Consider the following 24,681-nt stretch of genomic DNA (forward strand, 5'->3'; position numbering starts at 1 on the left):
ATTTCATAAAAAAAAACAAAAAAAAAAAACAACAAAAAAAAAAACGATACCGATAATAAAAAAAACGATACCGATACATACAGTCGTGGAATTAACACATTATTATGCCTAATTTGGACAACCAGGTATGGTGAAGATAAGGTACTTTTTAAAAAAATGAATCAAATAAAATAAGATAAATAAATTAAAAACATTTTCTTGAATAAAAAAGAAAGTACAACAATATAAAAACAGTTAGATAGAAACTAGTTATTAATGAAAATTTGTAAAATTAACTGTTAAAGGTTAGTATTATTAGTGGAGCAGCAGCACGCACAATCATGTGTGCTTACGGACTGTATCTCTTGCAGACTGTATTGATATATATTGATATATAATGTCGGAACCAGAATATTAATAACAGAAAGAAACAACCCTTTTGTGTGAATGAGTGTAAATGGGGGAGGGAGGTTTTTTGGGTTGGTGCACTAATTGTAAGTGTATCTTGTGTTTTTTATGTGGATTTAATAAAAAAAAACAAAAAAAAACAACAAAAAAACCGATACTGATTAAAAAAAAACGATACCGATAATTTCCGATATTACATTTTAACGCATTTATCGGTCTGCCGATATTATCGGACATCTCTAATATAAAGCAATAATGTCAATAGAACAACTATGTATTTTGAAAATATTTATATATAAAATGTAAATCTTGTAAAATGACTACATTATTCTTGTAATTGTTGAACTTTATACTATTCTAGTAATATATTTTCCTTTCAATGCGGCACTCATAGTCATTCATATTGTAGACAACTCCAGCGAGGTGAAAAATATTGATTTATTTATTTCTAGCTTATTTCGCTTCTTTGGCATAGCTTTGTTAGCAAAACTCAACCTGGTCTCTTCGTTGTCTCTTAATAACTAACATAAATAACGGAATAATATTAATGTAACAATGGTTTCTTTGCATTATTTTTGAACATATATTTGGACATACATTGACATCCGTAAATTAAATTATACACACATTTTTGATAGTACAGTACACACATTTACAACCATACAATTCCACTGAACAGCAATACAACTTGCACACGTTCAGTTGTCCCCAGTACAGTATTTCCCACCAGTGACAGTACAAGGACAACTACTGGCACGTGTTATAGATCTGGATCTGTTTGTTGATGTCATTGAGGATGGCTTTCATCTTGTCTTCCAGGCCATCCAGCTGACGAGCTTTCCCTTCAAGCCTTCTCTGGTTATCCTCGTAGTTTTTCTCCAGTTCTGCGGGAACAAAACATTGGCCGCGCTTAGTAACCTGCACACTTTTTCATATTGTGTTTTCACACAGAAGCAAGGCAAGGCAATTGTATTTTTATAGCACGTTTACAACAGTTTTTAAAATTGGACCAACGTGCTTTACAGGTTAAAAAGCATAGAGCAAAAAAAAATTAAAAAAAATTAAATAAAATATTTTTTTTAAATGCCGCAAAATAGCCATGTTGTAGCCATAAAAGTTGCATTTATTCACATAGGGACTTTCACACGGACTTCAACAAAGATAATATTGCTGTAACCCTACAATTTATTTTTAAAATTTTTTATTCAACCTTTGGAAAAATTACCGTATTTTTCGGACTCTAAGCCGCTACTTTTTTTCCTATGCTTTGAACCCTGCGGCTTAGAAAACGGTGCAGCTAACGGCCATAATGTTTTGTATTCCAAAAATTGTTTTAAACTGAAAAGGTGTGTTATTCTTTGCGCTACGGGGCTATCTTTTGGACGAGTCCAGGATGAAAGATTCGTAGATGAGGAACGTGAAAGTGAAGGACTAGCGTGCAGTGCAGGACATATATTTTTTCGCTCTGACCGTAACTTAGGTACAAGGGTTCATTGGATTCCACACTTTCTCCTTTTTCTATTGTGGATCGCGGATTTGTATTTTAAACCACCTCGGATACTATATCCTCTTGAAAATGAGAGTCGAGAACGCGAAATGGACATTCACAGTGACTTTTATCTCCACGACAATACATCGGTTAAGCTCTTTAGCTACGGAGCTAACCTGATAGCATCGTGCTTCACTCACTGCAGGTGTCAAATGCACTTCCTGCTTTTGTGCCTCGAACCGGAAGTATATCCCGTTTTGTCTACTCTCCGTCTGTTGCGTTCCGCTCGAAAGGATTTCAATGTTTGTAAGTTTTACAATAAAACAAACAATTTATGCTTACTAAACAAGTCTTATGTGCGATGTTTGTTGGAGTTTTTTTAATGCATGTTTGCATGTGCTATCGTAATGTAATCAAGCTAGCGTCGTAAGCATTAGCGAATATGCTAACAAGTTTACGAGTGTCTGTGTTAGTATTATTGACTTATTATAGTATTCTTTTTGTGTTGTTTCATTTTCGTAAATCCACCAAATAGTCCCCGTGGAGTTGTTGAGTCTGTTTAGCTCAGGGGTCTGCAACCCGCGGCTCTTTGACCACTCTGATGCGGCTCAGCTGCATACTTGCCGACCCTCCCAGTTTTCCCAATATACTTAACGACCCCCCCCCCGATTTTCCCAGGAAATCTCCCAGGGCAATTATTATCCTATTTTCACTCTAATGACTTAATCAAGGGCGCGCCCTAATGGCACTGCATTAATTGTCCTCTATAGCATTAACAAACAGCGTGCCGGCCCGGCCACATGTTATATGTTGCTTTTACTTGCACACACAGGAGACAGCAAAGCATACTTGTTCAACAGCCACACAGCTTACACTGACGGTAGTCGTACAAAAACAACTTTAACACGGTTACGTTACAAATATGCGCCACACTGTGAACCCACACCAAAAAAGAATGACAAAAACATTTCTGGAGAACATCCGCACCGTAACACAACACTACAAATACCCAGAATCCCATGCAGCCCTAACTCTTCCGGTCTACATTATACACCCCCGCTACCACCAAACCCCCCACACATCAACCCCGCCCCCCCCTCTCCTGCGTCGGTTGAGCGGAAGAGTTAGGGCTGCATGGGATTCTGGGTATTTGTTGTGTTGTGTTTATGTTGTGTTACAGTGCAGATGTTCTCCAGAAATGTGTTTGTCATTCTTTTTTGGTGTGGGTTCAAAGTGTGGCGCTTATTTGTAACGTAACAGTGTTAAAGTTGTTTTTGTACGACTACCGTCAGTGTAAGCTGTGTGGCTGTTGAACAAGTATGCCTTGCTGGCACTTACGTGAGCAAGCAAAAGCTGCATTCTACATGTGGCCGAGCAGGTAAGCTGTTTGGGCAGTCTGTAGAGGGCGCTAAAAGCAGTGCCAGGCCAGCACGTCCTGAAATTTGGGAGTCTCCCGTAAAATTGAGACGGTTGGCAAGAAAGACGCTATCAAGCGGCATTCAATTGAAAGTCGTGGGCCGCACTAACATTAAATCTCCATATTGAGATGCGTGCCGGTGCGTGTGTCAGAGACCCCTGGTTAACATAGCGCGAAGCAATTTAAGCTTTGTATGCGGTGTTTTTCATTTTAAATTGTCAAAATTTTTTTGTGACTCCCATTGTTTTCTTTAATTTGTGAAACTTTCCAAAATGGCTCTTTGAGTGGTAAAGGTTGCCGACCCCTGGTTTAGCTAATGGGAGAGCGAGCGAGCCTCCCCAGCTAGTGGGTCCATGACGATGACTTCTGTTTTGTTTGATCAGCCGTTTTACTGCCGTTTCTCAGGCACTGTTTAGAAACAATTAAGGCATGTAAATAAACATTTTCAAACTCCTTTGTATCGGTATATATCTGCGGCTTATGGTCCGGTGCGGCTAATATATGTAAAAATATTTTTTTCTTCTAAGCTTTGGTGGGTGTGGCTTATAGCCCGGAAAGTACTGTAGCAGCAAAATAGCAGCAACTGAGCCATTACAGTAAATCCAGCATTTATCCACCTGTGTCTTTGACACAGAACCAGCGAAAACGGAATATTGCAGAAGCATCCTGCAATCCGACAGTTGGATATGGGATGAAACCCTTACACTCAGGCGGTACGGCCTCTGTTATGACTGTGACACCACCTCCCAAGGTGGAAAATTGCCGCATGTATTTCTGTACCTGCTAGTCTCTTGAGCTTGTTCTGGGCGTCCTGCAGTAGCTGCTTTGCTTCGTCCCGCAGCATCTCCGCCTTGGTTTTGGCTTCTTGTACAGCTTTGGCCTTGGTGTTGACCCGCTGCTTCACCTCATGGTACTTATCTGTCAGCTGCCCGTCGAGGATCTGAGCATCCAAAGAGGGTCTGAGTGGCAAAGTTACCACACTGCCATGGCCTGCAAACACGCAACAATCACCTGCTTGGCTTCGTTGGCCTTGTCTCTGGCCATGGTGGCTGTCTCTTCGGCCCGGGCTGCCGCCATGCTGTTGTTGGCGCGTTTGGTCTTCAGCACGCCGATCTCTCGGCCCAGCGTGCCCAGACGCTCCACGGCCTCGCTCAGTTCCCGCTCGCCGTTTGACGTCTCCGACTCAATCTGAGGAGATGAAAAATACAAATGATGGTGGTTCCTCTCTTTAAGAAGGGGAACCGGAGGGTGTGTTCTAACTATCGTGGGATCACACTCCTCAGCCTTCCCGGTAAGGTCTATTCAAGTGTGCTGGAGAGGAGGCTACGCCGGATAGTCCAACCTCGGATTCAGGAGGAACAGTGTGGTTTTCGTCCTGGTCGTGGAACTGTGGACCAGCTCTATACTCTTGGCAGGGTCCTTGAGGGTGCATGGGAGTTTGCCCAACCAGTCTACATGTGTTTTGTGGACTTGGAGAAGGCATTCGACCGTGTCCCTCGGGAAGTCCTGTGGGGAGTGCTCAGAGAGTATGGGGTATCGGACTGTCTGATTGTGGTGGTCCGCTCCCTGTATGATCAGTGTCAGAGCTTGGTCCGCATTGCCGGCAGTAAGTCGGACTTGTTTCCAGTGAGAGTTGCACTCCGCCAAGGCTGCCCTTTGTCACCCATTCTGTTCATAACTTTTATGGACAGAACTTCTAGGCGCAGTCAAGGCGTTGAGAGGATCTGGTTTGGTGGCTGCAGGATTAGGTCTCTGCTATTTGCAGATGATGTGGTCCTGATGGCTTCGTCTGGCCAGGATCTTCAGCTCTCACTGGATCAGTTCTCAGCCGAGTGTGAAGCGACTGGGATGGGAATCAGCACCTCCAAGTCCGAGTCCATGGTTCTCGCCCGGAAAAGTGGCATGCCATCTCCGGGTTGGGGAGGAGATCTTGCCCCAAGTGGAGGAGTTCAAGTACCTCGGAGTCTTGTTCACGAGTGAGGGAAGAGTGGATCGTGAGATCGACAGGCGGATCGGTGCGGCGTCTTCAGTAATGCGGACGCTGTATCGATCCGTTGTGGTGAAGAAGGAGCTGAGCCGGAAGGCAAAACTCTCAATTTACCGGTCGATCTACGTACCCATGACCCATGAGCTTTGGGTCATGACGGAAAGGACGAGATCACGGGTACAAGCGGCCGAAATGAGTTTCCTCCGCCGGGTGGCGGGCTCGCCCTTAGAGATAGGGTGAGAAGCTCTGTCATCCGGGAGGAGCTCAAAGTAAAGCCGCTGCTCCTCCACATCGAGAGGAGCCAGATCAGGTGGTTCGGGCATCTGGTCCGGATGCCACCCGAACGCCTCCCTAGGGAGGTGTTTAGGGCACGTCCGACCGGTAGGAGGCCACGGGGAAGACCCAGGACACGTTGGGAAGACTATGTCTCCCGGCTGGCCTGGGAACGCCTCGGGATCCCCCGGGAGGAGCTGGACCAAGTGGCTGGGGAGAGGGAAGTCTGGGCTTCCCTGCTTAGGCTGCTGCCCCCGCGACTCGACCTCGGATAAGCGGAAGAAGATGGATGATGGACGGATGGATAGTTAATATTTCTGATTGATTAAAAAACCTTAAGAAGGTTGTCACTAAAGTAAGCAAGGTAGGAGTAAATGGATGGATGGATTATTATAATAATAAGTGCTCATATATACAGTATGTATATGTGTGTGTGGAACATGCTTGTACGTATTGACCTGAGCCAGGCGGGTCTCGGTGTCATCAATATCAGCTCTGGCTCTGGCGATGGCCTTCTCTGCAGATGTCTGAGCAGTCTTGGCGTCCACCAAGGCCTGCTTCACCGTCTCTGTGGTGGTCTTCACGCCTTCAGCTTGATGCCTGAACAACACAAAGGTGGTTCCATTAAGAGAGGGTCATTCAACAACCAGTATGCTGTGGGCATCGTCTGCTAAAGGTTTGCGTGTATATAAAAACACGTGAAAACTTAAAGGCCTACTGAAAGCCACTACTAGCGACCACGCAGTCTGATAGTTTATATATCAATGATGAAATCTTAACATTGCAACACATGCCAATACGGCCGGGTTAACTTATAAAGTGACATTTTAAATTTCCCGCCACACTTCCGGTTGAAAAACTCCTTTGGATATGATTTATGCGCGTGACGTCACAAAAGCAACGGAAGTGGTTGGACCCAATCTGACCCGATAGAAAAGCCTCTTGTTTTCTTCGACAAAATTCCACAGTATTCTGGACATCTGTGTTGGTGAATCTTTTGCAATTTGTTTAATGAACAATGGAGGCTGCAAAGAAGAACGTTGTAGGTGGGATCGATCGGTGTATTAGCGGCTAAGTACAATACTTACAGCAACACAACAAGGACTACTTACTACGCCTAGCCGATGCTTGCCGCCAAACCCACGGATGAAGTCCTTCGTCGCGCCGTCGATCGCTGGAATGCAGGTGAGCACGGGTGTTGATGAGCAGATGAGGGCTGGCTGGCGTAGGTGGAGCGCTAATGTTTTATCATAGTTCTGTGAGGTCCGGTTGCTAAGTTGCTAAATTAGCCTTAGCGTCGTTAGCAACAGCATTTTTAAGCCTTACCAGGTTGAGAATTTTTAACCGTGTAGTTACATGTACATGGTTTAATAGTATTGTTGATCTTCTGTCTATCCTTCCAGTCAGGGGTTTATTTCTTTTGTTTCTATCTTCATTTGAGAACGATGCTATCACGTTAGCTCAGTAGCTAAGTGTGTCACCGATGTATTGTAGTGGAGATAAAAGTCACTTTAAATGTCCATTTCGCGTTCTCGACTCTCATTTTCAAGAGGATATAGAATCCGAAGTGGTTTAAAATACAAATCCGTGATCCACAATAGAAAAAGGAGAGTGTGGAATCCAATGAGCCAGCTTGTACCTAAGTTACGGTCAGAGCGAAAAAAGATACGTCCTGCACTGCCTCTCAAGTCCTTCACTGTAACGTTCCTCATCTACGAATCTTTCATCCTCGCTCAAATTAATGGGGTAATCGTCACTTTCTCGGTCCGAATCTCTCTCGCTCCATTGTAAACAACGGGGAATTGTGAGGAATACTAGCTCCTGTGACGTCACGCTACTTCCGCTACAGGCAAGGCTTTTTTTTTATTAGCGAGCAAAAGTTGCGAACTTTATCGTCGATTTTCTCTACTAAATCCTTTCAGCAAAAATATGGCAATATCGCGAAATGATCAAGTATGACACATAGAATGGATCTGCTATTCCCGTTTAAATAAAAAAAAATCATTTCAGTAGGCCTTTAACGGCGTTACAGTAACGCGTTACTTAGTAACTTAGTAACGCGTTAGTCCCAACACTGCTCATACTCCAGTGTGACTTATATATGTTTTTTTCCTTTTTTATTATGCATTTTCGGCCGGTGCGACTTATACTTCGGAGCGACTTATAGTCCGAAAAAGCACTTTGACACTATTTCCACATTCACACACACATTCACACACTGATGGCCGTGCAAGGCGCTAACCAAACAGTCAGCTGTGATACGCTCCAGCACACTGGCGGTGGAGTTAATATTAGTGTTTCCTCAGGGGTGACATTTGTTCTTATTACGTTTTGTTACCTTCTGCAACAGATTTCAAATATGATGTCTTACAAGAAGTTGGGAGTGACTGAGCAATAAGCCGATACCTTGCCCGCTTGGCATCCAGCAGCAGCTTTTCCGCCTTGCGCACGTCCTCCTGCGTCTGCGCCAGGATGGCGTCCACGTTGGAGAGGCTGCGGACGCGCTCCTTGATCTCGTCGGCGAGGTGTTTGATCTGGAGCGGGGAGGCGGGGATGGACAGCTCCAACACGCGGTTTGCCACGGCCTCAATGTGGTCGGGGTCCGCCCCTTCCTCTAAAACACAGACACGAGGCAAGGGATTAGAGATGTCCGATAATGCTGATATCCGATATTCCAATATTGTCCAACTCTTAATCACCGATTCCGATATCAACCGATACCGATATATACAGTCATGGAATTAACACATTATTATGCCTAATTTTGTTGTGATGCCCCGCTGGATGCATTAAACCAGGGGTGTCCAAAGTGCGGCCCGCAGGTCATTTTTTAACAGCCCCACGGCACATTCTAAAAATATGATTAAAAAATTTTTACAACATAAAAAGTGGTATAAAAGAGCAAACAGGTGAAATGTAACAAGAACATGTTGCAATGTTTACTCTAATAACACAAAGCTGCCATGCAGGCTGTTTCTTTCTTTAAAACATAATAATAGGGATGATACTCGAAACCGGTTTTCCTGGTTGTTCGATAAGAAAAGAACCGAGTCCTCGGACTCAAATCCCTAATGTTGTAACAAATAATATTTCTATTAAATAGGCTTTACTTTGCATTTTAATTAACGTGGGATTATTTTTTGTATTTAGAAACAATAGTACCAACTTTTTTTTTTTTTTTCTCCAACATTTGTGGCACTGGCGTGGCGCCCCCTGATGGACGGCGCCCTTAGCATTTGCCTATACGGCCTATGCCACGGGCCGGCCCTGTCGAGACCACTACAGTAAAGAAAAAGAGTCGGTTCTTTATTCGAATCCCTGGGAACGAATCCCGTCCCGACCAGAAATGCCCCGTGTGACATCACAAGAAATGACGTCATGTAGCTCAGTCATTAGGCGCAGGTAGGGAAAGCAGGAAAAAAATGGACGGGAAAAAGCGCTCCAAGGTGTAATAAAGTTCAAAACAAAAGGTATAATCCAATGAATAACTTTACTGAGAGATTTGAGCAGACTACAAACACGTGACCAACACTTTTACGACCAACCGCAAACATAGCAACCAGGCTAGCAACGCACCTCCTTTACGGCAGCTGTCGCAACGTTCTTAAAGCAACCACAGCACATACATATATATACAACACATCTCCCTTTTTTAACTTTTGTTTTTCTTTAAATGTAAACAAAACATAATCACACTGCATATGTGTTGTCTGTCTAATTATAAATAATGCAGACGAGGCGTGTTGGCTGAGTTCTTGACGTTTACTTTCACAGCGTGCTCGTAACCTAACCAGGTGACGACATGCAACAACACTTTTCGGGGCTACCGCGCATGCCCGTCACTCCCGTTGCATGCTGGGTAGTGTAGTTGTTATATTCCCTGGCAGCTCATAACATCTTTCCCCCTATAAAGAATGTTAACGCAATAAAGTGTATTTCTTTTTTTAGCTTTAACTTTTCATTTTTTAGCATTGTAACCACATTTGCAAACAACTTTTCTCTTCATAGAATTTTCTTTCAATAAAGAAATAAAGTGCAAAAATGTCAAAGCATCATAACAAACAGTTATGTCAAATAGCAGCAGAAGTGCACTTTTTGGAGAGCTGTATTATTTTCAGTTTTGTGCCCAAGGGACTGATTTTATTTAACACTATATTATTATTTATACACCTATAGTGATCACAGAGACAGGTTGTTTTTGTGTTACTGTATATATTTGTTTTTATGAAAAATCCCACTTAATATACTTTGGGTAACAACAGTCAATATTTATTTATTTTATATTATTTGTTTAGGGGTTTAACAGTCAATATTTATTTATTTATTAGATTAAATTGTTTTCTTATATAATAAAAGTGAACTTTTGTTAAACCAAATATTGTGTTTTTTTTCCCATATACAACAACCTATCTGGACTCCATAAGAGAATCGATAAGGAATCGGTTCCATAAGAGAATTCGATAATAGGCTCGAACTCGATAATTTCTTATCAAACATCATCCCTACATAATAATGAATCAAAATCAACATAATTATGAATTATTGACCTATTCAAGGCTCCAATTATGTCACATTAAATATTCCACTTTGAGATATTCTTTGGGGAAAATGTTGCATGTTTTGTGTTTGCCATATAAAAAACTGAGCTGTTTTTTTTTTTTTTTTTTTAAAGAAGGACCTGAAACAAACAAACAAAAAACACAAACAACAATAAAACTTATAATTGACGGATAGATCCGAAGATGATCTCGAGATTTTTATGTGAAAAGTTAACAGTAAAAAAATGTATAATATATTTTTTTTAACAATTTAATGAGTAGGACCCTTTTGGTTCCCCAATAATTTTAGTGGGATTTTGTTTTTTGTGTGTCATTGCTCAAAAAAAAAAAAAGAATTAAAATTAATGGTGTTATAAGTTATTGACCATTTTAAGGCTCCAATTATTATATCATCTCAAATATTCCACTTTAAAATATTGCATATTTTATTTTTTTCCAAAAAAAAAGGGTTTTCTTTGACAAAAAGGGCACACAACTTAAATGTTTAAATACGTTATATTGACAGATAGACCTAATGTTGATCTAGAGATTTAAACTTTGAATAATAATAATAATAATAATAATACTAAATAATGACACATTCTTTATATATTTTTTTTGACCAAAACCATTTGGGTTCACCGGGATCAAGCCTGAGTGGAGGCCTAAATGTATATATTTTATATATATTTATTGTATTGGTTTTTAAAATAAAAAAATATCAAAATGGCCCCCCACTTGCTTTGATTTTTCAGTGTGCGGCCCTCAGTGGAAAAAGTTTGGACACCCCTGCATTAAACAATGTAACAAGGTTTTCCTAAATAAATCAACTCAAGTTATGGGAAAAAATGCCAACATGGCACTGCCATATTTTTATTATTGAAGTCACAAAGTGCATTTTTTTTTTTAACATGCCTCAAAACAGCAGCTTGGAATTTGGGAGAGCATGAGGAGGTTGAGTTGGGCGGGGTTGAGGTGGGGGGGGGGGGGGGGTAGGGGGTAGCGAGGGGTGTATAGTGCAGCGTCTCGGAAGAGTTAGTGCTGCAAGGGGTTCTGGGTATTTGTTCTGTTGTGTTTATGTTGTGTTACGGTGCGGATGTTCTCCCCAAATGTGTTTGTCATTCTTGTTTGGTGTGGGTTCACAGTGTGGCGCATATTTGTAACAGTGTTAAAGTTGTTCATACGGCACCCTCAGTGTGACCTGTATGGCTGTTGATTAAGTATGCATGCATTCACTTGTGTGTGTAAAAGCCGTAGATATTATGTGACTGGGCCGGCACACAAAGGCAGTGCCTTTAAGGTTTATTGGCGCTCTGTACTTCTCCCTACGTCCATGTACACAGCGGCGTTTTAAAAAGTCATACATTTTACTTTTTGAAACCGATACCGATAATTTCTGATATTACATTTTAAAGCATTTATCGGCCGATAATATCGTCAGTCCGATATTATCGGCCATCTCTACAAGGGATTAAAAAGGCTTCCTGTTGTATTCTTAGGGCATTGAACTGTTGCAACTGGGCGGTTCAGATTGTCTCAGAAAACGTTTCGCCTCTCATCCTCTCATTCGGCTCACAGACTGAGAGGATGGTGCAGGATCGAGGAATGTTCCAATCAGGGTTTTATGCTGGGGATTCTGAGTGAGATCAGCCAGATACAGATCACATGTATAAACTGGACATTTTTCCATGTATTTATGGTGAGTGCTATTGACAGTTTAACAATGTCAACACAATATTCAAACTACTACCTTGTTCCCTTTTATTACATACATTTGTTTGAGCAAAACAAAGTGCCGTATTTTCCGGACCATAGGGCGCACCGGATTTTAAGGCGCACTGCCGATGAGCGGGACTAGTCAGGCCTATTTTCATACAAAAGGCGCACCGGATTATAGGGCGCATTAAAGGAGTCATATTATTATGATGTTTTTCTAAATGTAAAGGACTTCCTTGTGGTCTACATCAGTGGTCCCCAACCACCGCGGACCGATTGGTACCGGGCCGCACAAGAAATTAAAAAAAGATCCACTATGGACTGGACTCTCACTATTAAGTTAGATACACTATGGACTGGACTCTCACTATTATGTTAGATCCACTATGGACTGGACTCTCACTATTATGTTAGATCCACTATGGACTGGACTCTCACTATTATGTTAGATCCACTATGGACTGGACTCTCACACTATTATGTTAGATCCACTATGGACTGGACTCACACTATTATGTTAGATCCACTAAGGACTGGACTCTCACTATTATGTTAGATCCACTATGGACTGGACTCTCACTATTATGTTAGATCCACTATGGACTGGACTCTCACACTATTATGTTAGATCCACTATGGACTGGACTCTCACTATTATGTTAGATCCACTATGGACTGGACTCTCACTATTATGTTAGATCCACTATGGACTGGACTCTCACACTATTATGTTAGATCCACTATGGACTGGACTCTCACTATTATGTTAGATCCACTATGGACTGGACTCTCACTATTATGTTAGATCCACTATGGACTGGACTCTCACACTATTATGTTAGATCCACTATGGACTGGACTCTCACTATTATGTTAGATCCACTATCGACTGGACTCTCAATATTATGTTAGATCCACTATGGACTGGACTCTCACACTATTATGTTAGATCCACTATGGACTGGACTCTCACACTATTATGTTAGATCCACTAAGGACTGGACCCTCTCACTATTATGTTAGATCCACTATGGACTGGACTCTCACACTATTATGTTAGATCCACTATGGACTGGACTCTCACGATTATGTTAGATCCACTATGGACTGGACTCTCACTATTATGTTAGATCCACTATGGACTGGACTCTCACTATTATGTTAGATCCACTATGGACTGGACTCTCACACTATTATGTTAGATCCACTATGGACTAGACTCTCACTATTATGTTAGATCCACTATGGACTGGACTCTCACACTATTATGTTAGATCCACTATGGACTGGACTCTCACTATTATGTTAGATCCACTATGGACTGGACTCTCACTATTATGTTAGATCCACTATGGACTGGACTCTCACTATTATGTTAGATCCACTATGGACTGGACTCTCACTATTATGTTAGATCCACTATGGACTGGACTCTCACTATTATGTTAGATCCACTATGGACTGGACTCTCACTATTATGTTAGATCCACTATGGACTGGACTCTCACTATTATGTTAGATCCACTATGGACTGGACTCTCACTATTATGTTAGATCCACTATGGACTGGACTCTCACTATTATGTTAGATCCACTATGGACTGGACTCTCACTATTATGTTAGATCCACTATGGACTGGACTCTCACTATTATGTTAGATCCACTATGGACTGGACTCTCACTATTATGTTAGATCCACTATGGACTGGACTCTCACTATTATGTTAGATCCACTATGGACTGGACTCTCACTATTATGTTAGATCCACTATGGACTGGACTCTCACTATTATGTTAGATCCACTATGGACTGGACTCTCACGATTATGTTCCCGACCTTTTTGTGACATGTACCAAATAAAATTGCTTGGAGGTCGGTAAGCACAACCGGAATGATTCCGTACATGAGACGCACCGGGTTATAAGGAGCACTGTGGAGTAAACGGAACTCACGCATGAGGAAGTCCCTGATCTGCTTGATGAGGTCTCGCAGGTCCTTGTTGGAGCGCTCCACTTTGTTTTTGGTGGCTTTAGCTTTGTCCAGAGCGGCTTGAGCTTGACCTTTGGCCTCCTCTGCTTTTGTCTTGGCCTCCGCCACCTGGCACCGGACGACAACAACGTCAAACCACCCGCTAATGTCTCATCATCCCTGAGGCACACCCGGGCGTCCCCGTACCTTGGTGAAGAGCCCCTCCACTTCCCCCATGGCTTTGTTGAGCTGCTTCTCGGCATGTTTGGCTCTCTCCACCGCGTTATCGGCCGACGACACGGCACCGTTACAGTTCAGGCCTCCGCAGTGTCGGTTTCCCTCGTCGTCGCGGCAACCCGCGCCGCCGCAGGGGCTCTCCTCGCAGGGAGCGTCACCGGCAGCGCCGCACACCTTTTTCAGGGACACGTGTGTACTGTATTTCACAATGATGCGTGCACTAAAGAAAATAACTCATTGTGTATGGATTAGAATCCAATAAGTAAAGTAATTGTACAAACCCCGTTTCCATATGAGTTGGGAAATGGTGTTAGATGTAAATATAAACGGAATACAATGATTTGCAAATCCTTTTCAAGTCATATTCAGTTGAATGCACTACAAAGACAACATATTTCATGTTCAAACTCATAAACTTAAATTTTTTTGGCAAATAATAATTAACTTAGAATTTCATGGCTGCAACACGTGCCAAAGTAGTTGGGAAAGGGCATGTTCACCACTGTGTTACATGGCCTTTCCTTTTAACAACACTCAGTAAAGGTTTGGGAACTGAGGAGACACATTTTTGAAGCTTCTCAGGTGGAATTCTTTCCCATTCTTGCTTGATGTACAGCTTAAGTTGTTCAACAGTCCGGGGGTCTCCCTTCTGCTATTTTAGGTGCCACACATTTTCAATGGGAGACAGGTCTGGACTACAGGCAGGCCAGTCTAGTACCCGCACTCTTTTACTATGAAGCCACCTTGATGTAACACGTGGCTTGGCATTGTCTTGCTGAAATAAGCAGGGGCGTCCATGGTAACGTTGCTTGGATGGCAACATATGTTGCTCCAAAACCTGTATGTACCTTTCAGCATTAATGGCGCCTTCACAGATGTGTAAGTTACCCATGTCTTGGGCACTAATACACCCCCATACCATCACACATGCTGCCTTTTACACTTTGCGCCTATAACAACCCGGATGGTTCTTTTCCTCTTTGGTCCGGAGGACACCACGTCCACAGTTTCCAAAAACAATTTGAAATGTGGACTCGTCAGACCACAGAACACTTTTCCACTTTGCATCAGTCCATCTCAGATGAGCTCAGGCCCAGCGAAGCCGACGGCGTTTCTGGGTGTTGTTGATAAAACGGTTTTTGCCTTGCATAGGAGAGTTTTAACTGGCACTTACAGATGTAGCGACCAACTGTAGTTACTGACAGTGGGTTTCTGAAGTGTTCCTGAGCCCTTGTGGTGATATCCTTTACACACTGATGTCGGTTTTTGATGCAGTACAGCCTGAGGGATGGAAGGTCACGGGCTTAGCTGCTTACGTGCAGTGATTTCTCCAGATTCTCTGAACCCTTTGATGATATTACGGAGCGTAGATGGGGAAATCCCTAAATTCCTTGCAATAGCTGCTTGAGAATTGTTATTTTTAAACTGGTAACGCATTTATTCACAAAGTGGTGACCCTCGCCCCGTCCTTGTTTGTGAATGACTGAGCATTTCATGGAAGCTACTTTTATACCCAATCATGGCACCCACCTGTTCCCAATTAGCCTGTTCACCTGTGGGATGTTCCAAACAAGTGTTTGATGAGCATTCCTCAACTTTCTCAGTCTTTTTTGCCACTTGTGCCAGCTTCTTTGAAACATGTTGCAGGCATCACATTCCAAATGAGCTAACATTTGCAAAAAATAACAAAGTTCGAACGTTAAGTATCTTGTCCTTGCAGTCTATTCAATTGAATATAAGTTGAAAATAATTTGCAAATCATTGTATTCTGTTTTTATTTACCATTTACACGACGTGCCAACTTCACTGGTTTTGGGTTTGATATTTTTATGTTGAACTGTAGTCTATAATTAAGTAATTACAGTGCCACGTAGCAGAGGACTTTCTGAAGAGAACAAGCTCTGACCTTCTCGTTGATCTTCTGCATGTCCAGACTGTTGACTTTGGCCTTGAGCTCTCCCAGCGAACGCTTGTTGCCGCCATGTTTGCGGTTAAAGTCGTCCTTCTTGGCGGCAATGATGCGTTCCGTGCGACGGCGGGTGTCCGCCGACTGGCTGACCATGCTGGGCCTGGTCACCGTGGACTGGTTGGCACGCCGCTCCGCGTGCCGAGACGTGTTGTAGGAAGTGCGGATGCTGTCGTACGCGCCTGCAGGAAAAAGGGGGGGAGTAGATATTGCAATAATAGACACGTTCCAAAGACGTTAATAGACATTCAAGCTCTTTGTGGCTCTGTTTCGGTCTTTAATATTACTAACGTAACATGTTAGGTGCTCAAGGACTGACTGCAGTCCAGTGAGTTTTGTAATGCAGTCCTCCCTCGTCGTAAACACGGTTTTTTATGCCTTATCTCAGTGTTTTTCAACCACTGTGCCACGGCACACTGAAACACAGTCTGGTGTGCCCTGGGAAGATTATGTCATTTCATCTAATTGGGTTAAAAATAGGGATGTCCGATAATGGCTTTTTGCCGATATCCGATATTCCGATATTGTCCAACTCTTTAATTACCGATACCGATATCAACCGATACCGATATCAACCGATATATCCAGTCGTGGAATTAACACATTATTATGCCTAATTTGGACAACCAGGTATGGTGAAGATAAGGTACTTTTAAAAAAAATTAATAAAATAAAATAAGATAAATGAATGAAAAACATTTTCTTGAATAAAAAAGAAAGTAAAACAATATAAAAACAGTTACATAGAAACTAGTAATTGATGAAAATGAGTAGCATTAACTGTTAAAGGTTAGTACTATTAGTGGAGCAGCAGCACGCACAATCATGTGTGCTTACGGACTGTATCCCTTGCAGACTGTATTGATATATATTGATATATAATGTAGGAACCAGAATATTAATAACAGAAAGAAACAACCCTTTTGTGTGAATGAGGAGGGAGGTTTTTTGGGTTGGTGCATTAATTGTAAGTGTATCTTGTGTTTTTTATGTTGATTTTTAAAAAAAAACAACAAAAAAACGATACCGATAATAAAAAAAACAATACCGATAATTTCCGATATTACATTTTAACGCATTTATCAGCCGATAATATCGGCAGGCCGATATTATCGGACATCCCTATTTACAATCAATAATCCATACAATGGGGAATTAATTTACCCGGCCCGGAACCAATTATCAGAGTTAAACGAAGGTTACCGATAGTAGATGTCGCTATGAGTGTGCGCATAAGAGACACAAACTACAAAAATGCAGTTAGATATTAATAAATATTGCATTATTAATATTTTACAAGTTTTGTAAAGATTTGTATTTACTACATGTCTAAAAAAAATAAAAAAATAAAAAAAGATTTGTATTTACTATAAATAATTCTGTATGAACAATAAACAAAGGACTACATTGCCAACATCTACGGAGCCCCTAAAGGGACACGGGGGATTTTTGATTTTTTTATAATTAAAATTTTTTTTTTATTAGACCTATATCTCGTGCGCATGAGATACATGTCTAAAAAAAAAAAAAAAATGCATTATTTAATTTTTTTATAACTTTAAAAAATGTTTCTGGTGCGCACGACATACATGTCTAAAAAAAATAAATAAATAAAAATGCATAATTTTTTTATTTTTTATTATTTTATAAAATGTTTCTTGTGCGCACGAGAAAGTTTCTCGCGCGCACGATATACATGTCTAAAAAAAAAAAATGCATTATTTAATTTATTTTTATTTTTTATAGCTTTATAAAATGTTTCTTGTGCGCACGACATACATGTCTAAAAAAAATAAAATAATAAAAATGCATAATTTTTTTATTTTTTATAATTTTATAAAATGTTTCTTGTGCGCACGACATACATGTCTAAAAAAAAAAAAATAATAAAAATGCATAATTTTTTTATTTTTTATAATTTTATAAAATGTTTCTTGTGCGCACGAGATACATGTCTAAAAAAAATAAAAATGCATTATTTATTTTATTTTTTATTTTTTATAACTTTATAAAATGTTTCTTGTACCCATGAGATACATGTCTAAAAAATTTTTTAAAAATACAAAATTATTAAAAAAAACAATCCCCCCATGTCCCTTTAGGGGCTCCGTAAACATCAATTCAGTTCAATCCTATATGTTCAATAGTTATGTGTTTTTGTTCCAGATAATGTCCAAAGTTTTTATGGAACGGCAAAAAATTGTGCTTGTTCTATTTTTGGACAAAGAAAAAAATCTGAAGTTATCTTTATTATTAAATTATCATGCCGTGATTTTACCAGTCCCGGCCCACTTGGGAATAGATTTTCCCCCATGTGGCCCCTGACACCCATGGCTTAGAGCAGTGGTTCTCAACCTTTTTTCAGTGGTGTACCCCCTGTGAACATTTTTTTAATTCAAGTACCCCCTAATCAGAGCAAAGCATTTTTGGTTGAAAAAAAGAGATAAAGAAGTAAAATACAGCACTATGTCATCAGTTTCTGATTTATTAAATTGTATAACAGTGCAAAATATTGCTCATTTGTAGTGGTCTTTCTTGAACTATTTGGAAAAAAATATATAAAAATAACTAAAAACTTGTTGAAAAATAAACAAATGATTCAATTTCTACACATAGAAGTAATCATCAACTTAAAGTGCCCTCTTTGGGGATTGTAATTAGGGCTGCAACTAACGATTAATTTGATAATCGATTAATCTGTCGATTATTACTTCGATTAATCGATTAATAATCGGATAAAAGAGACAAACTACATTTCTATCCTATCCAGTATTTTATTGGGAAAAAAAACAGCATACTGGCACCATACTTATTTTGATTATTGTTTCTCAGCTGTTTGTAAATGTTGCACTTTATAAATAAATGTTTAGTAAAAAAATACAAAATAAAAATTTAAAAAAAACCTCTGCGCATAGCATAGATCCAACAAATCGATTACTACATTAATCGGCAACTAATTTAATAATCGATTTTAATTGATTTTAATCGATTTAATCGATTAGTTGTTGCAGCCCTAATTGTAATAGAGATCCATCTGGATTTATGAACTTAATTTTAAACATTTCTTCACAAAAAAAGAAATCTTTAACATCAATATTTATGGAAAATGTCCACAAAAAATCTAGCTGTCAACACTGAATATTGCATTGTTGCATTGTACTGAGTGGAATAGCCTACTTGATTTGATGTTCAGTTTATGAACTTACATTCATATTTTGTTGAAGTATTATTCAATAAATATATATTTAGAAAGGATTTTTGAATTGTTGCTATTTTTAGAATATTTAAAAAAAATCTCACGTACCACTTGGCATGCCTTCAAGTACCCCCAGGGGTACGCGTACCCCCATTTGAGAACCACTGACTTAGAGGATTGGGTTCAATCTTTTGGGCCCTGATTCCAAACCCTGTTAAGGAGGGGAAAAAAAGGACGGCTCACCTAGAAAATTAGAGTTTTTGAGGACATCCAGCTGGTGATGCAACTGCTCTGAAGTCAGGTTCAGTTCTCTGGCTTCTCGCTCTAAAGAACTCAGCTCCTTGCTGGCCTCGGAGTTGCTGTCCTGGACGACGGTCAGATCTCCTTCCAGGCGGTTCAGCGTGTCAGTGGTGTCGCCCACCTGAGATCTGTGGAGAAGATCCAGCGGTTTTAATCTGTATTTTATTCAATGCTAAATAATACAAATAAATGTACCTGAGCTCTTCAATAAGCTCCATCAGAGTGGTAATGGCAGCGGCAGTTGCATTACGCGAGTTAACGATGTCCCGAGCTTGGGCCAGTTTCTCCTCCAGATCCCTGAAAGCCTTCTCATAGGCCCCAGTCAGCCCGGTGGTCTGGATCTCATGGGCACGCTCGGCCAGGGCTCGTGTACGCACCGCCAAGTCCTGGTGGAGGACAAACAGCGAGTTCAGTGTCATACCTACACGTGTCCTCATACACCAACCCCAAAACCAGTGAAGTTGGCATGTTGTGTAAATGGTAAATAAAAACAGAATACAATGAATCCTTTTCAACTTATATTCAATTGAATAGACTGCAAAGACAAGATATTTAAAGGCCTACTGAAAGCCACTACTAGCGACCACGCAGTCTGATAGTTTATACATCAATGATGAAATCTTAACATTGCAACACATGCCAATACGGCCGGGTTAACTTATAAAGTGACATTTTAAATTTCCCACGAAATATCCGGCTGAAACGTCTCGGTATGATGACGTATGTGCGTGACGTCAATCGTTGAAATGGAAGTATTCGGACACCATTGAAGTCAATACGAAATAGCTCTGTTTTCATGTCATTATTCCACAGTATTCTGGACATCTGTGTTGGTGAATCTGTTGCAATTATGTTCATTGCATTATGGAGAAAGAAGCTGAGCAAGCAAAGAAGAAAGTTGTCGGTGCGAAGTGTCTATTTTGCGAGGGAAGTCAGCAGCAACACGTACACAGCCGGCGCATCTTTGTTTACATTCCCGAAAGATGCAGTCAAGATGGAAGAACTCGGACAACAGAGACTCTAACCAGGAGGACTTTGATTTGGATACACAGTTGCGATACCGTGAGTACACAGCTGCGCTTCCAAACATTTGATCGCTTGCTATAACTAGCTCGAGCTAGGAGCTAGGAGCTAGCATAACAAGCTAGCTCTTTGTGGCATATTAAATATAAGCCTGGTTGTGTTGTGGCTAATAGAGTATATATATGTCTTGTGTTTATTTACTGTTGTAGTCATTCCCAGCTGAATATCAGGTCCCACCCGCGCGCTTCCAAACATTTGATCGCTTGCCCGTACGTGCGTGTCACGTACGTAACTTTGGTTAAATATATAAGCTTTATGAACCTTGGGTTAGGTGAACGGTCCTTTGGGCTGAGTGAGTGTGTGTGTTGTGCAGGTGTTTGAATTGTATTGGCGGGTTTTATGGACGGGATCCCGTCCATATAACCCGCTCAAGCTATAACTAGCTCGAGCTAGTAGCTAGGAGCTAGCATAACAAACACGCAGGTGTTTGTTATGCGGGATTAATTTGTGGCATATTAAATATAAGCCTGGTTGTGTTGTGGCTAATAGAGTATATATATGTCTTGTGTTTATTTACTGTTGTAGTCATTCCCAGCTGAATATCAGGTCACCCCCGGCTCTCACAGCATCTTCCCTATCTGAATAGCTTCAACTCCCCACTAGTCCTTCACTTGCACTTTACTCATCCACAAATCTTTCATCCTCGCTCAAATTAATGGGGAAATTGTCGCTTTCTCTGTCCGAATCTCTCTCGCTTCTGGCGGCCATCATTGTAAACAATAGGAAATTTGCGTATATGTTCAACTGACTACGTCACGCTACTTCCGGTAGGGGCAAGCCTTTTTTTTATCAGATACCAAAAGTTGCGATCTTTATCATCGTTGTTCTATACTAAATCCTTTCAGCAAAAATATGGCAATATCGTGAAATAATAATAATAATAATAATACCTGGGATTTATATAGCGCTTTTCTAAATACCCAAAGTCGCTTTACACGTGTGTGGGGGGGGGGGGGGGGGGGGGGGGGGATTAAAACAACTTTATTAGGAAAAGAAACTAAGAAAAGAAAAAAAGAAAAAAAATAATAATAAAGAAACACCAAGGGCAGGGTCAGTTTGGAAAGGCTAATGTGAAGAGGTGAGTTTTTAGGGTGGTTTTGAAGGTAGGGAGGGAGGGGGCTTCTCTGATGTGCCTGGGGAGAGCGTTCCAGAGAGAGGGGGCAGCCACGGAGAAGGCCCTGTCGCCCCAGGTTCGGCGCCTGGTCTTGGGGACCTCCAGGAGGCCAGCATCACTAGACCTGAGGGAACGGGACGGAACGTGTGGCTGGAGGAGGTCAGAGAGGTAGGGTGGAGCCAGGTTATGGAGTGCCTTGTAGGTGGTGAGGAGTATTTTAAAGGGGATTCTGTATTTGACAGGCAGCCAGTGGAGGTCATGAAGGACAGTATCAAGTATGACACATAGAATAGATCTGCTATCCCCGTTTAAATAAAAAAAATTCATTTCAGTAGGCCTTTAACGTTCACACTGAGAAACTTTGTTATTTTTTGCAAATATTAGCTCATTTGGAATTTGATGCCTGCAACATGTTTTCAAAAAGCTGGCACGAGTTGCAAAAAAGACTGAGAAAGTTGAGGAATGCTCATCCAAAAAATGGGAAAAATGGGACCCATTACCTCCCTGCTTGGCACTCAGCATCAAGGGTTGAAATTGGGGGGGTTAAATCACCAAAAATTATTCCCGGGCGCGTCCCCCGCTGCTGCTCACTGCTCCCCTCACCTCCCAGGGGGTGATCAAGGGTGATGGGTCAAATGCAGAGAAGGATTTCGCCACACCTCGTGTGTGTGTGTGACGATCATTGGTACTTTAACTTATCAAACACTTATTTGGAACATCCCACAGGTGAGCGGGCTAATTGGGAACAGGTGGGTGCCATGATTGGGTATAAAGCAGATTCCATGAAATGCTCAGTCGTTCACAAACAAGGATGGGGCGAGAGTCACCACTTTGTGAACAAATGCGTGAGCAAATTGTTGAACAGTTTAAGAACAACATTTCTCAACAAGATATTGCAAGGAATTTAGGGATTTCACCATCTACGCTCCGTAATATCATCAAAAGGTTCAGAGAATCTGGAGAAATCACTTCGATCCCTCAGGCGGTACTGCATCAAAAAGCGACATCAGTGTGTAAAGGATATCACCACATGGGTTCAGCAACACTTCAGAAAACCACTGTCAGTAACTACAGTTTGTCGCTACATCTGTAGGTGCCAGTTAAAACTCTACTATGCAAAGCGAAAGCCATTTATCAACAACACCCAGAAATGCTGTCAGCTTTTTTAATCTAAAATGGACTGATACAAAGTGGAAAAGTGTTCTGTGGTCTGACGAGTCCACATTTCAAATTGTTTTTGGGAACTGTGGACGTCGTGTCCTCTAGAACAAAGAGGAAAAGAACTATCCGGATTGTTATAGGCGCAAAGTGTAAAAGCCAGCATGTGTGATGGTATGGGGGTGTATTAGTGCCCAAGACATGGGTAACTTACACATCTGTGAAGGCGCCATTAATGCTGAAAGGTACATACAGGTTTTGGAGCAACATCCAAGCAACGTTACCATGGACGCCCCTGCTTATTTCAGCAAGACAATGCCAAGTCACGTGTTACAACAGCGTGGCTTCATAGTAAAAGAGTGCGGGTACTAGACTGGCCTGCCTGTAGTCCAGACCTGTCTCCCATTGAAAATGTGTGAAGCCTAAAGTAGCACAAGGGAGACCCCCGGACTGTTGAACAACTTAAGCTGTACATCAAGCAAGAATGGGAAATAATTCCAAAAATGTGTCTCCTCAGTTCCCAAACGTTTACTGAGTGTTGTTAAAAGGAAAGGCCATGTAACACAGTGGTGAACATGCCCCTGTGGCAACATTTTTGCAATGTGTTGCTGCCATTAAATTCTAAGTTAATGATTATTTGCAAAAAAAAAAAAGAAGTTTCTCAGTTGGAACATGAAATATCTTGTCTTTGCAGTCTATTCAATTGAACATAAGTTGAAAAGGATTCATTGTATTCTGTTTGTATTTACCATTTACACAACGTGCCAACTTCACCGCTTTTGGGGTCTCGTACGACAAATAAGACCTTGCACCTGGACGATGCGGTCCCAGTCTCCGAAGCACTGGTGGCAGGGCTGGCAGTCGGGGAAGAGGCCGGAGAACCCGCGAGCACACTGGTCACAGCGCACGCCCGACACGCCCTGCTGGCAGACGCAGTGACCCGTCACGCGGTTGCACTGAGACGTCTCGATGCCTCGCCAGTCGCAGTCACAAGCTGGAGGGAAGGAAGTGCATCTTTACTAGCTTGTAATCACGAACATATACAGTATATTCTTGTGCACTGCAAAAAAAGAGCTGTCAGAATATGAAATAAAAAGACTAGAGTTTAGGAAAAAAGACTAAAATCTAGTGAAATTAACCAGCTGCAGGGACAGATCATTTTACTTGATAAGACGTCCTAAATCAGGGGTGTCCAAACTTTGTCCCTAAAGAAACATTGAAGGCTGTGGGGGACACTTTGACACTAAAACCAATACAATACAGCTCAATTAAAACCCTCTGAATAGGGATGTCCGATAATGGCTTTTTGCCGATATCCGATATTCCGATATTGTCCAACTCTTTAATTACCGATACCGATATCAACCGATACCGATATCAACCCATATATGCAGTCGTGGAATTAACACATTATTATGCCTAATTTGGACAACCAGGTATGGTGAAGATAAGGTCCTTTTTTAAAAAAATTAGTAAAATAAGATAAATAAATTAAAAACATTTTCTTGAATAAAAAAGAAAGTAAAACAATATAAAAACAGTTACATAGAAACTAGTAATGAATGAAAATGAGTCAAATTAACTGTTAAATGTTAGTACTATTAGTGGAGCAGCAGCACGCACAATCATGTGTGCTTACGGACTGTATCCCTTGCAGACTGTATTGATATATATTGATATATAATGAAGAAACAACCCTTTTGTGTGAATGAGGAGGGAGGTTTTTCGGGTTGGTGCACTAATTGTAAGTGTATCTTGTGTTTTCTATGTTGATTTAATAAAAAACAAAAAAACAACAAAAAAAACAACAACAACAACCACGATACCGATAATAAAAAAACCGATACCGA

General features: G+C 41.1%; 1 protein-coding gene across 1 annotated transcript in view; it reads right to left on the bottom strand.

Annotated features, from left to right (window-relative positions):
- LOC133654414 (laminin subunit beta-2-like) overlaps window positions 1-24,681 on the bottom strand; it is a 78,569-nt gene continuing 53,888 nt past the window's right edge. The window contains 11 exon segments of the mRNA XM_062054728.1: window positions 1-1,271; window positions 4,074-4,233; window positions 4,305-4,481; window positions 6,012-6,153; window positions 7,960-8,167; window positions 13,762-13,906; window positions 13,985-14,188; window positions 15,921-16,162; window positions 19,420-19,604; window positions 19,672-19,862; window positions 23,644-23,825. Of these exon segments, the coding sequence (XP_061910712.1) occupies window positions 1,135-1,271; window positions 4,074-4,233; window positions 4,305-4,481; window positions 6,012-6,153; window positions 7,960-8,167; window positions 13,762-13,906; window positions 13,985-14,188; window positions 15,921-16,162; window positions 19,420-19,604; window positions 19,672-19,862; window positions 23,644-23,825 (1,973 nt within the window). The 3' untranslated portion in view covers window positions 1-1,134.

This window comes from Entelurus aequoreus, linkage group LG07 (genome assembly GCF_033978785.1).
Source record: "Entelurus aequoreus isolate RoL-2023_Sb linkage group LG07, RoL_Eaeq_v1.1, whole genome shotgun sequence".
Classification (NCBI taxonomy): domain Eukaryota; kingdom Metazoa; phylum Chordata; class Actinopteri; order Syngnathiformes; family Syngnathidae; genus Entelurus; species Entelurus aequoreus.